The sequence below is a fragment of the Ahaetulla prasina genome, chromosome 7, assembly GCF_028640845.1.
Source record: "Ahaetulla prasina isolate Xishuangbanna chromosome 7, ASM2864084v1, whole genome shotgun sequence".
Taxonomy (NCBI): domain Eukaryota; kingdom Metazoa; phylum Chordata; class Lepidosauria; order Squamata; family Colubridae; genus Ahaetulla; species Ahaetulla prasina.
This window is the reverse complement of record NC_080545.1, coordinates 49,071,327-49,085,131: the sequence shown is the minus strand read 5'-3', so window position 1 is coordinate 49,085,131 and position 13,805 is coordinate 49,071,327. Positions and strand designations below refer to the sequence as shown.

The following is a 13,805-nucleotide window of genomic DNA, read 5'->3' as shown; positions in this document are numbered from 1 at the left end:
TGTTAAGTGAATCTGGATTTCCTATTGACTTTGCTTATCAGAAAGTTGCAAAAGGTGATCACATGACCCCAGTCATAAATATGAGTCAATTGCTAGGCATCTGAATTTTGATTGTGTGACAATGGGAATGCTGCAATGGTCATAGTGTGTGAAAAGCAGTCATAAGACACTTTTTTCAATGCTGTTGTAACTTCAAATAGTCACTAAATGAACCGTTTTAAGTCAAGGATTCCCTGTACAATATGTATATTTAGAGTTAAGTGTACCTAATGTGATTTCGAGACTTGATTTTTTTTCAAAATGACCCATGAGATAATCTATAGTGCTTCTGTGAGCTTTGAAAAAGCAATTCCCAAATCCCTGAACAAATTAATTTTGATACAATGGTCTTTATTATTTCTTCAGTAAGATCTAAAAGCATTTTTTAAGTAAAGATCACAAACCCCATCTGATGGAAATCTGATTCACCCTCTTTGCTTATGATGCTCACCACTTTGATTAAATAGAAGACTATATAAATTGCTTAATAAACTTCAGGTGCTGAATTATTCCCCATCTTAAGCACACTAAAAACTTAATTTTTTTCAAAAGGTAAACAACTTTTGGTTTATTTCTGTGGAAGTGTAGTGGTGTTCTACAAGACAGGCAGTAAAACATACCTTCAGGGAGCAAAATAACTTATCCATAGAAGTAAACAATTATTTAAAGAATTACGTAGTAACATTCTTGAGACTTTCTATTACAATAAAGAAGTAAATTAGCAACACAGAAATAGTTCAAACTCAGTTGTAAAAATCATGAATACATGAACTACCACCTTCTTCCATTATTAATGGGACTTGCACAAGCATTCAAGTTAACTGTTACCATTTTTTATAGAAGATATGAAACAGTAAAACTCAACATATTTTTTAAAATGGTTCAGAATAAATGCTTTAGACCTTACACAAATGCAGCACCTCTTTGCTCTTCATTAATCTGTTTTTCAGACTTCCGCATAAGTCTGAAAAAAGATGTCCTGCTTTAAGTGTCATGTTAAAAACACAGTGCTTTAACTACCGTATTTTTCACACTATAAGACGCTCCGGACCGTAAGATGCACCTAGCTTTTGGGGAGGAGAACAAGGAGGAAAAAAATCTGCCTTTGCCTTCCAGCAATTTGCCTCTTTGGAGCAAACAGTAAACAGCCTGATCAGCTTCAGCACAGCCTGATTTAGCACGAGCAGCTGATTGGCAGTTGGATTGGCCTCCCGGAATACCACCAATCAACTGTTCCATGCTGCAGGAATCGCCACTGCTCATCACTGTGTATAGCCACCTCCACGCGTCCCATTTTTGGCCTCTGTGCATCCCAATTTTGGCCTTCGCATGTCCCATTTTTGGCCTGTTACAGGATGCGCAGAGGCAGAAAATGGGCGTACGGAGGCGGTGATAGGCGTCAACAATTCCTGCAGCTAGAATAGCTGATCAGCAGTATTCCAGGAGACCGATCTAACTGCCAATCAACTGCTTGTGCTAAATCAGGCTGTTTGCTGTTTACTGCAAAGAAGCAAATTGCTGGCTAAAGGGTGGGGGCCGGTGGGTGGGCGGGGCTTTGGCAACATTCGATTTTTAAAATGCACAGACATTTCCTCCCACTTTTTTGGGGGGGGGGGGAGTGAGTCTTTTAGATCGAAAAATACGGTAATTCATTAAAACAATGAAAATCAGGAAATATGTAGCCCTTAAAGAATAAAACATGCTGTGCTTGTACTCTGTCCAAAACATTTTTAAAAATAATTTTGAGCCATATAGATGTTAAAAATCCCTATGAATAGTTTGTTACCAAAACCAAAGAAACATGTTTTTCATTTACTTCCAAAACATACTATTTCCAGCAGTCTTCAATAGTAGTTTGAACAAGACAGACTTTCAGTAAATGAGATTGAAAGATAGCAGATTATATTAAAATTATTAATCTAATGTATAATATAGTAATTGGCAATTCCTAACCCCTCCCCCAAAATGTTTTTCCAGTTCATAGGAAGTAGTAGAGAACAATTCTTACTTTTTCTTGATTGCAATTCAAATTGACTCAGAAATTGCTTATTACAAGGAGTTACAACAGGATTTTGACCATGTAACTCTCTTTTGGGCAACAGGTCCATCAGCTTTTTGGAAGATGCCTCAGATCCCACACCCACAAGAGCAAATCTGGAGGACAGACAATATAATTTTATGATGAGGATTCTTAACAGATCCCTAAAAGATGAATAACATGATAAACCAAGCCACATTATGATTTGGCACAATGTGCAATCATAGGAGTATTATATTCAACCACTTAGATATCCCATCGTAACTCAAAATAATTATAATCATGACTTATTTTTATACGTGGAACTATTTCTTTCACTCCATAAATTATCTTCCAAGTTTTCCAGAAATACTTTTTCTAGATTGTCTCAGCTATTTTTGTAATCCGATTCTGTAAAATCATTACAATTTTCTCATTCTGGTCTTCTGGTCTTCTTCCCATCTATTTTTTTCCCTATCATTCATCAGCCTGGTCTTTCAAAATAAAATATACTATAACACATCTTTAGAAATAGCATCTGTGCTGAATTTAAATACATTCTTACCCCTTAGACTGGCCATTAGCACGGTTTTCAAAAAATTTTATCTCCAAAATATCATTTACACCAAGTGAATGAACTGCTTCAGTTAAATCTTCATCTGTGGTCCACTGCAAAACAGTTGTAAATGACATTTTCTAACAGCAAAAAAGCACAATACTTTTCTCAACACACCATTCACATCAATAATGTTCAACATAATGCACAAATTTATGCCACAACATATTCCATATTTTAAAAATAAGTAAGCTGCAAGTTCATTTTACAAATATGTTATTGATTACAAATCCTAAAAAATGTATTACAACAAGTTATAGTTCAGCAATAGTTTATGTTCCAGAAGGGAAAAAAGTTTCAAGTAGTTTTCAGAAAAACTGTTTACCAATAAATGTTACAGAATGATTGCCAAACTTTATTTATTTATTTATTTATAATTTAATTTCTATACCGCCCTTCTCCCGAAGGACTCAGGGCGGTTTACAGCCATATTAAAAAATGCAAGTACAAACAGCAAGTTTAAAAACAGAATTAAAAACAAATATTTAATAGGCCGAATTGAACTAAAATGGTCGTAGACCGACGTAAAACCCATTTAAAATTACAATTTAAAATACGCTTAGGCCAGTCCCGCACGATGGAATAATAAAGTCTTAAGTTCATGTTTGAAGGTCCGGAGGTCGGGGAGTTGGCACAACCCCGGAGGCAGCTCATTCCAAAGGGCCGGTGCCGCCACAGAGAAGGCTCTCCCCCTGGGGGCTGCCAATCGACATTGTTTGGTCGACGGCACCCTGAGAAGGCCCACCCTGTGGGAGCGCACAGGTCATTGGGAGGCTACCGGTGGCAGAAGGCGGTCTCGTAAATATCCCGGTCCTAAGCCATGGAGCGCTTTAAAGGTGATAACCAGCACCTTGAATTGCACCCGGAAGGCTACCGGCAGCCAGTGCAGGCCGTGCAGAATAGGTATTATGTAGGAGCAATGAGGTGCTCCTTCTATCACCCGTGCAGCCGCATTCTGGACTAGCTGGAGCCTCCTGGTGCTCTTCAAGGGGAGCCCCATGTAGAGAGCATTGCAATAGTCCAGGCGGGAAGTAATGACGGCGTGAGTGACCGTGCGTAAGGAGTCCCGGTCTAGGAAGGGGCGCAACTGGCGAATCAGGCGAACCTGATAAAATGTTCCCCTGGCGACGGCTGTCAAATGTTCCTCTAAGGACAGCCGATTGTCCAGGAGAACGCCTAAGTTGCACACCTTCCCCCTGGGGGTCAATACTTCACCCCCAACAGTCAGCGATGACGTAAGCTAACTGTACCGGGATGCCGGAATCCACAAACTTAAATAATTCTGAGTTAAATTGATTACAGTACAGACTAAATGACTAATCCAGCAGTAACTAATCCAGCACTTACCCAAGTAAGATTCCCAATATATAATGCAATTCTCTTCCCTGTATATGTATAGACAACATTTGGTGCTGATCCTTTGCCCACATCATCTCCAACAGATGGTGGAAGAGAGTCCATATAATCACGATCCTCTGGTGCATCGCCGTTATTGGCAGATGGAGAGATGACGTCGTCATACAGATCTATCTGATCATGCCCACCATATTCAGCCTCCTAAAAAACAATGTATAAATATTAATGATCAGTTATTTTCCTTTAGACAAGTCTATATCTGGTAAGGAAATATCTCTGAAAGGATGACCCAATGGATCACAGCTTGGCTAATGAACTGCTAAAAGTGCCCCGGTCAGAAAACATTCACAGCAAGCTGAATTGACTTTGAATGGCAACACGAAGAAGAATCAGTCAGGAACCCAAGTTGCCCACTAAACCAAATTGTGTATATTCTCCAATCATATCTTCCTGACTAAGTAGAAAGGGATAAATATTAATAAGGTCACATAGTTTATCCAAAATAGTCCAATAGTACATGCTTCATTCTATGGTTGATATCAAATAAATACCTGCAGAATGTGACACAATAAAAAGTGCTACCACTGGTTACAGCAATTGCTAGGCAGGTGTATATGGGAAGCTTGGCAACACATGCCAAGCTGGTCCTCTCATCCATGATCAAATCAGGGATAAAACGGAGCTTTATTGCAATCCAACCTAGCATTCAATAACAGCTACTAGAGACTAGAGGAAATGATTATCCATTAACAGGACATCAGGGCTAAGATCAAGGTGCTGGAACATGGAACCATTTCAAGACAATAGTTCCTTGTCCCCAACAATGGACTGCTCCTTGTCTCCCAAAATACCTCTATCACCCAGGAGAGGGTTCTTATAACACTATCACCCCAGATCTGATTCTCACCCAGAGAGATAAAAAAAAGGCAGAGTCACTTCACCTCAATGGGACACCCCAAGGCCAATTGTCAAGCACTTTACCGTTAATAAGAATAATAGCATTTCTTCATCCTTGGGGCCACAGGAGGAAAGGATTAATACACTAATACTGGTAACAATTAGATGAAGCAGCTAGATGAAGGTACTCATTATGTTACTCTTTGGGTTTAAGACAATGATTCTTCTCCCAAAGTGACAGAAACAGAGTGAGCAGTCAAGTTGTCAGACTTCCCAACCTGGGTTCAGCAGTAAACCACACCCAATAAGTCATGGCTTGACTTCTCAGAAGACTTATGGACATGGTTCAATGAGATTAGAAATGAAGTCATTATGCAGTAGTTGATTGCCTACTATCGTTAGTACCAAATTGGAAATCACCTTCATATTTCATGGGTTAAATTTGAGGTTTCCTCTCACCCTTCTAAATTAACAGACTTTTAGTATAACACCTAATAGCTAGTAGCTGTCCTATGTTTTAAATAAAGGCTATCTCATGACCAGGTAACCACTACTTCCTGCATCTGTTCATCAATTCTTCCATATCTAGCATCCAAGAAAATTATTTAATTTTAATATACAATACAAGAAAGCCAGCGTGGATAGTAGTTAAGATGCTGAAGAAGACAACCCAGGTTCTATTCTTTTCCTCTAGGTAGGAATGGAAGTAAAAATTACCCAATTTGGAGGCACTCGTGTTATTTCAGCCCATACCGGGGAGTCAAAATGCTACCAGTTCACATTGGGTCAGCATGGTCCATGACCTTCAATGAAGAGGCTTTTATCCCCCAGTGGATTGATCTGGACTGATAATACCCTCTTTTCCCCAAAATAAGACATCCCCTGATAATAAGCCCAATCAGGCTTTTGAGCACATGGCAATAAGGCCAAGCGCTTATTTCAGGGTTCAAAAAAATATAAGACAGGGTCTTATTTTTGGGAAAACACGGTACTAAAGACATAGTGGGTATCTCCTCAAAGATAACAAAAACTGATTTCACAAAACAGTAATGGGTAAGCACATTAGACATTCCACTTCAATCTGTTTAAAATCTAGCATTATGTCAATATAGTTATGAACCATTTCCTCATAACATTCAGCAAATTGTCACAGCAAATTTCTCAGAGTAGGGGAAATCAATCTTCAAAATCAAAATTATTCAGATTAGATGGCAACTTGCAAAAGCAGCAAATAAGCTTTCTTGACAGGCTTATGTGATAAATATAACCAGATGTACTATTTTGAGCATAGTAACTTTTATAGGAATTTTTCATTTACATTTTCTTTCACTGATTTTAAATGTATCAGATGGCAAATTTACTAAATACATAGAAAGCAAAACGCTAAGCATGACAGAAACTTGTTTATAATTCAATGAAAACCCACCCAAAAAATTCAGGCCTCTAGACTAAACGCAAAGTTGTGAATATTTTCTGGAAAAAGTCAAGGCAAAGCTATTTCTACACTGCTGCCAAGAAAACTATACTACATCCCCAGTTGTGCTCAACTTAAGGAAGGATTTAAATTTTAATTGCATTTTTAAAATTTAATTCAAGGATAGTTTTTGTCAAAAGTTTTATCCACTTCTGGAGCAGAGCCACATACCTGCCATTCAAAAATAGGACAGTCCACAGCCTGGAAAAATTGCATTATCCTTGCTTAGCATAATATGTGAAGTCAGCCATCCCTTCCAATTTTATTTGGCAAAAACAACCATTCCTTGCAAAAAAAAAAAGTACAGTACTCAACTTCAAAAAAAAGAAAGAATGTATCCAAAAGCTATGTATCCTTTAAACATGTATTAATGTTTAGTGAAACAAGAAATTTGCAGCATTCCTAATAACATCATTTTCATTACAGGTGTAAATTATCAGGAGACAGAATGATACATTTTAAAAGTTGCAGAGGTAGTCCTTGACTTATGACCTATGGCTTAGCAAACATATAATGGACCTCCCCAAAAAAGTACTTACAACCTAGTCCCGAAGTTTTAACTGCTGCCCTCCAGAGTCATGTAACCACATTTCGGGCAACTGTCCTCACTTACAGAGTCTTGCAGTCACATGACCATGACTTATTTTTGCCCCAAACTGGCATTTATTTCCAGTTTTCAGCAAAAACACCCTATAGAAAACAATGGTTTCACTTAACAACCACAGATTTGCTTAATGACCACCACAAAAAATAGTTGTAACATGTGGGTGACCTGCTTGAGACCATAACATCTTATGTACTTATGTACAGTACATCTAACTGTAATGGTCAGTCTTAAATTGAGGAGTATCTGTATGAGAAATGTCCAAGAAGGGGGGGGGGGGAAAGACTTTAAAACACATTCCCAAAAGCAACTTTAAAAATGAAAGTGCAAAATCACATACAAAACGTATTTCTGTATTACTCTCTTTGGTTTTAGTCAGCACTATGAAACAGTAATGATAGTTGCAAGAAATGTGTCTATTGTAATCAAATTTCCAACACCACCCCCCCAAACCAGACGCATAGACAATTTTTGCTTAAGAATCCAGCTACTACAGCAAGAATAAAAACATTTGAAGAAGTAAGGGAAAAAGTAGCCCAATGAACGGATGGATACCTGAGCAGGAAATGGAACTCGTCCATATCACCTCACATGCAGGCAAAAATGAAAATAGAACCCAAAAGAATATTTAATCCTTTTTTATTTAATACAAAACAGACTATAAAGGCATTGAATCCTTAAAGAATATAAAATACATCCACAATCAAATCCCAGAATAGGTTTGAAGAGATGTATAGAGATGGGACACATTTGGAGTATCTCTAAAAGCAGAGAAACTGACTTTTGGACTAAGTGTAAAACAGAGCAGAAAAAACTGTCAGGCATTGGATTTCTTTTCTTTTGTTTTTTAGATTCATACCAAGCGGTCAAGCAGTGCTCATAAATCATCAAAAACTTTGGTTAAATATTGCTTCTGCGGGAAAATCTAAATATGGAATTTTTTTAGTGGAAATAATGAAAAACAATGGAAATGCAGCGTTCTCAAGAATCATCCCACAAACAGGAATACTGATTCCTATGGCATGGCTCCTACTAAAAAAACCACAGAACAAATGATTTAAGATTGCTTGTTTTTCTGCAGGATACTGTAAAATTGCTCCAGCAAATCAAGGTTTCTCTCAATCTTATCATCCCATGGTATATGTGGCAGAAAAACTTGCTAGATACTCAAGCTTTTTACTGTAACTGTCAGCTTCACTATACTTTCCTCTCCCAATGAGTCAACAATCACTATCTACTATGTGAACATGCACTTGTGAGCTACTTCTAACTGGAGTTGAGAAGCATAGAGTAGCTATAGATGCTGGTCTTTATTAAAAGTAATATTACGCAACATGTAGTTTTTTTCTACATTGACATGCCATTCATTATATATAACTCCAGCTACAGTGCTAAAACTCCAGTACTACTATTAAACTCATTGAGGACCATCATTTTACACTGATCTACAATTGCAATGCTGACTATATAAACATTCCAATTCTTGATACAGCACATTTGGAAATCCCTGGTACAAAAGCCCAAGGTACTGAGATGTCCAGCAGAGAGGAGCTAATCATTTATCCAAGATGTATGAAACTCCTACTAACCCGATCAATAAGTAATGTTTCAGGAAGTCTAAGGGAAACAACTCAGGAATTTACCATAATCCCAACATCTCAAGAAGTTGCAGACAAGAAAAGAGTTTGAGGAAATCAATATACAGCCTAAATTGATTATGCACCCAACAACACCAAGCTTGCTATTGTCTTGTGATCTCCCGTCCAAAGCCTAATCAGGTCTTTCCGTGCTTAGCTTCTACAACTTGCTATTCATTGTCTTGGTCTTGCCCATTTTGGGAACTGGACTTCAGGCAACTATGTATTCACAGACATATACCCAATATGTATATATCTACATGTGCCATATATTTATGGGTATAATGGGGTCTCTAGGATTAGTTTCAATTAAAGTTGGCAACCTAAAGTGATAAGATCGGGGAGATGGATTGCACAACTCTATTTATCTCCTGATCTAATATTTATGTTTACTTTCTGTTTAGACAAACAGGGTAAAACTACTGCCATAAATGTAATCAATAAGGGAGAAGTCTATCTTTGAACATTCAATGATGTATCTGTAATACACTTCTATACTTTTTAAAATCAAACTTATAGTTCTGCCATCCCACTTTTCTTCAAATTTTGGGGAATGATATCATCTTTTGAAACATCTTTGCAATATTATCTGCATGGATTATACAGAAGTTGTTAAAGTGTAAATATTTCCTGGTATTACAATATTAAAATTACATTTAAATATGAGAAATCGAATACCAAAAATTTAAAGAGTCACACTATTCTAACGAGTATAGATTTAGAATTCATAACATATCTTCAGATATTACAGTTGAGTTTGTACTTGCAATAGCAGTAGCAATAAAATATAAAGCAATGGACTATAACTTAATACACAAATCAAATCAATTATGCAAAAGCACAGAGCTAATCCACTACAGACTACTTTTCCTTGGATTTTTTTTGCCAAGTTCTACACTTAAGTACAGGTATTCCTGGACTGGTAACAGTTTATTTAGTGACTATTCAAAGTTACCACAGCACTAAAAAAGTGACTTACGATTTTTCACACTTATGACCATTGCAGCATCCTCTTGGTCATGTGTTCAAAATTCAGATGCTTGGCAACTGACTCATTTTTATGACGGTTGCAGTGTCCTGGGGTCATGTCAGAACCTGGGACACTGCAAGGTCACCTTCTGACAAGCGAAGTCAGTGGGGAAGCCAGATTCACTTAATAACCATGATACTAATTTAACAATGCAATTGTTTGTTGTCCTGTTAAATTAATATTTCTCAATTCAACAACTGCACTGTTAAATACTAATCACTATACTACTAAGTATTGTTAATCTAACATAACAAATGTGGCAAGAAAGGTTGTAAAATGGGGCAAAACTCACTTAACTGTCTTGCTTAGCAATAAAAATTTTGGGGTCAATTGTGATCGTAGGTTGAGGACTACATGTACTCTCAATTGTTACTCTACATTTGCTTAGCCAATGGAAAATTACTTTGTCTTTGGAAAAAAAATCGGATGAACAGTTTTGAATGCTTGATATAGGCAATTATAAAAGTAATCCAGAATATGTCAACGTTCTGTTATTCGATTAGTTCAAGTATTGACAGTTTGTTGAAGCCAAGTCAAGTTGGGGTGAAGATATAGATTATTTCACTTCCATAATTTTTTAAATTATGTTGCATTGATTTTAATGAATAAATCATATATGCTAGCCTAACCTTGATGTCAAAAATAGAGGAATCAACCTTATAAATAAGCAGAACACATATGCACTAAAATGCCTGCTGTTGGACTAGACATAAACCTGCAAAGCTTTTTATAAATATGTCAGAAAATCAGACCTAATTTCTCTAGCATCTATTTTGATAATTTCTTTCTTAATGAACAGCAACTTTCAAATATGGAAGAATGCAAAGATTTCAAAGCAGTTAACACATCAAGCAGAATTATAAATATATATATATTGGGGCATTGTTATTAAAAAAACACATTGCTTTAAAATAAATATATATAAATCTTTAAAATAAATCTATAACATATGAGAAAAAAAATAGATGACTGAGTATGCCAAGTAGAACAGAGCCAAATTTATCAGCTTTACATCATAGGATGCGATTTAGTGCTATCACTAACTAGGAACATAGTTATGCAATCGAACCGTTTTACAATTCTCTCCAATTCTACCGATTTCAAAAGTAAAAATTATTTCTCCAAACATGTAAAATACACCCATTTAATCTTTATGAATAAAGATTCATAATCGGAAGCCGATGCTTCTTAAAAAGTAACGGAAATGTCATTCTGGCATAATCGAATTTATTATTAAAACTTGCACAGCAAAGGTTGCCATCATGGCACCGAATCGTTTTGTGAAAAGATAAAGAGGGCACACCTAGGGAATTGCAAACTCTTTTGGGGGGAAGGAATTTTTTTTACCCCTACAGGTTAAAAGCGATCACCTCGACGGATCCGCAACAGATAGGGAGGCCGTGGATGCCCTGTTTTCCCCACAATGATTTTAGAGCTTAATAGAGGAAAAGGCCGCCGTGTTTTTGTGCCGCGGGGGTTCCGGCTTCCCTTTCCTTAAGGGAGCGAGCCGGCGGAATGGGGAATAAACAACACGGGAGTCTTAGGGGAGAGAAGGCTCCTCCTTCAGCTCATTGTCTCCCACCGCTTGGGAGCCTCGTCAAGAAAAGGAAAGAGGCGGAGCGGAGCGGAGGGGGGGGGAGAGAAAAGGCGCATTCTAGGTACGATGCCGCGCCCCTGTCGTGCGATCCTCCGGGCACAGCCGGTGTGCAGCCACGCCAAACGCCAGGCGGGAAAGTCGCGCGGGGCCGCTGGTGAGCGCCACCGTCAACAATGGCGCCGGCTTCCCCCTGAGCTGAGAGGCCCGCACTAGCCAGCCACGCTCTGCCCCTCGAAGCCGCAGGCCTCTCTCCTCCCCCCAAGTGCCATTTCTGGCTTGGAACGTCCCCGTGGAAAGGCGGCCGCGCACAGTTTTCTACCTGGTTAAACTCCTCTCCTACATCGGCGTAAATGTCTATGTGGTCCACGCCGTCCGCCATATTCCACGGCTGCTCCTTCGCCTCCGCCAGCCCCGCCTGGCTCTACAGCTGCCGCAGCCAGCCACCGCCGGAGAGGAGGGGGCGAGTTAGCGCTGGGCGACGTCACTTCCGGGAACTAACAAGGGAACATCCGGCGGGTAGAAGTGCGGGCGCTCCGAAGGGCCGCACGGATGGTCACGCCCACGAGGCGATGGAGGAGGGGACTCTCCTTGTCCCAAACGTCCACGGAGATTCTCGATCATCCAGGTCGTGGTTGTCCAAAAGGAGCTTTTCGAAAAGAAGTTCTTCAGAACTGGAGAAACTTCTTGGATGAGAAGCGAAACGTTTTTAAGGAAAAAAAACAAGAAAGTCCCGTTGCCTTTTGGAAATGTACCTTTGGGACACTTTCCTTGTCCGTTTTTCTGGCCAGTTCCACGCGGAACGAGCTGACAGCAAAGCGGACGTTATATTTTTGCAGTGGCAGATCAGTCCGTTGCCATTACTGTAAAGTCCCGTTGCCTTAGGTGATCCTTAAGTCGCGCTGCAGAGGGGCTCAGAACCAGAATATCAACTACCAATAGCAGAGGTTTCCAAGGTGCCTCTGCTTGTGCACTATAGACCTATAGATGAGGAGAGCACGGAGGGGATGAGAGTGAGTCTAAATAAATGTTTCTCAAACTTGGCAACTTTAAGATGTGTGGACTTCAACCCCAGAATTTCCTAGCTACCCACCTTGCTGGCTGAGGAATGGCAGTTTGAAGATCATACATCATAAAGTAGGCAAGCCTGGTCTAAATTATACAAGGTTAAGCAGCCCTTTTATCTGTTAGCACTTTCCAAGTCAGAAGGCTTTCTAAAGTCCTAATGTATTTCCAGGTTACTAACCTCTTATTTACAAGATTGTGTAGACTATTCCTAAATCTTAGGGCAAAGCATAAGCAGTGTTGAAATAATAAACAGCGTCTGACACATTAGCTCCTGGTCCAGGCATCTCTCTTGCAGCTTTTCTTTATCTGATGCCCTCCACAGGCACTGAACAACAGTTCTTTTAATTCCCAAATTGGCAAAGGGAGAACCCAAATAGTCATCAGGGAAACTCAGACTTGTAATTTGAGGCAGCAATAAGGATTTGAGATTAGATTCTTGCAATGACTCCCTTAGGAAATAAACTTTTGTCTGTTCTTTGTTTTAGCTTTCACTGGTATTATTAGTGGATAAGTAGAAAGAGCCAAGGGGCGGGGGGGATAGTTATAATAGGCAACATCCAAAGAAATACAGTGTGGTTTTTCTTTGAGGAATATGAGGTAGAGTATTGCATTTCACATCTAGGTTTAGCATAATAACAACAAATTTATATGCTGCCTGACTTCCAGTGATTCCTGGCAGATTCCTGTTAAAGCATTTCTCCATTCTTGTTCCACTGATGTGCACATACAGATACCCACACATATACATACTGTACATATGGGTGAGGGGTATTAGGACTGCCAGAGAGAGCCAATTAGGTTGGGTGGTTCACCTAGAAACCAGGAGACTGAGTTCTAGACCTCCACGAGGTATGAAAGCCAATTGGGTGATTTAAGGCCAGTCACAGACTCTCATCCCAACCCATCTCACAGGATTATTGTTGTGGGGAAGAAATAGGAGGCAGGAGAAATTAGGTGAATTGTGTTTAGTTAACCAAAGAATTATTTTTTAATGTTGGAATTAAAAACATAATAGTGTGTGCCACAAAAAGCTGGATGCATTAGAACAGTGATGGCAAACTTTTTCAGCACCAAGTGCTGAAACTGGAACATGCACATGTGTGTGCTGGCCACCTGGTCTTTGGGTTTCCGGTGCTCTGGCATGCACACACTACAAATCAGAAGAGCAGCTGCTCTACATTCCACACATGCCATAGGTTCGCCATCACGGCATTAGAAGTTTATACATACCTGCTGCCATCTAATGGTTGTTTAAAATGCAGCTCAGTTATAGCCCTAAGCTAGTGAAATTGCACCTCATACAGTACATACAAGACTTCAGACACAGGTGACTCTGTCACTGTCCTCAACTTTAATGGGCATTGGCAGCTAGGCTGGAACATCCAGCAGACAAGCAGGAGGACAGTTTGCTTCCTTCCTCTTTGTTCCTTGGTGATAACTGATTTTTTTTCCAGTCTCTGCAGCAACCAGCAA

General features: G+C 39.2%; 1 protein-coding gene across 8 annotated transcripts in view; it reads right to left on the bottom strand.

Annotated features, from left to right (window-relative positions):
- Positions 1-11,744, bottom strand: part of CPSF6 (cleavage and polyadenylation specific factor 6) — a 33,505-nt gene extending 21,761 nt beyond the window's left edge. For 5 of the 8 annotated variants that reach the window (XM_058189780.1, XM_058189779.1, XM_058189781.1 and 2 more), the window contains exons 1-5: positions 11,587-11,744; positions 4,020-4,229; positions 2,622-2,725; positions 2,048-2,193; positions 947-1,003 (exon numbers count right to left, since the gene is read on the bottom strand). In XM_058189780.1, coding sequence (XP_058045763.1) covers positions 947-1,003; positions 2,048-2,193; positions 2,622-2,725; positions 4,020-4,229; positions 11,587-11,646 — 577 coding nt within the window. In that variant the 5' untranslated portion in view covers positions 11,647-11,744. The remainder of the gene's footprint in view (positions 1-946; positions 1,004-2,047; positions 2,194-2,621; positions 2,726-4,019; positions 4,230-11,586) is intronic. The other 3 variants (XM_058189782.1, XM_058189785.1, XM_058189786.1) reach the window with 1 other exon arrangement.
- Between the last annotated feature and the right edge of the window lie 2,061 nt (positions 11,745-13,805).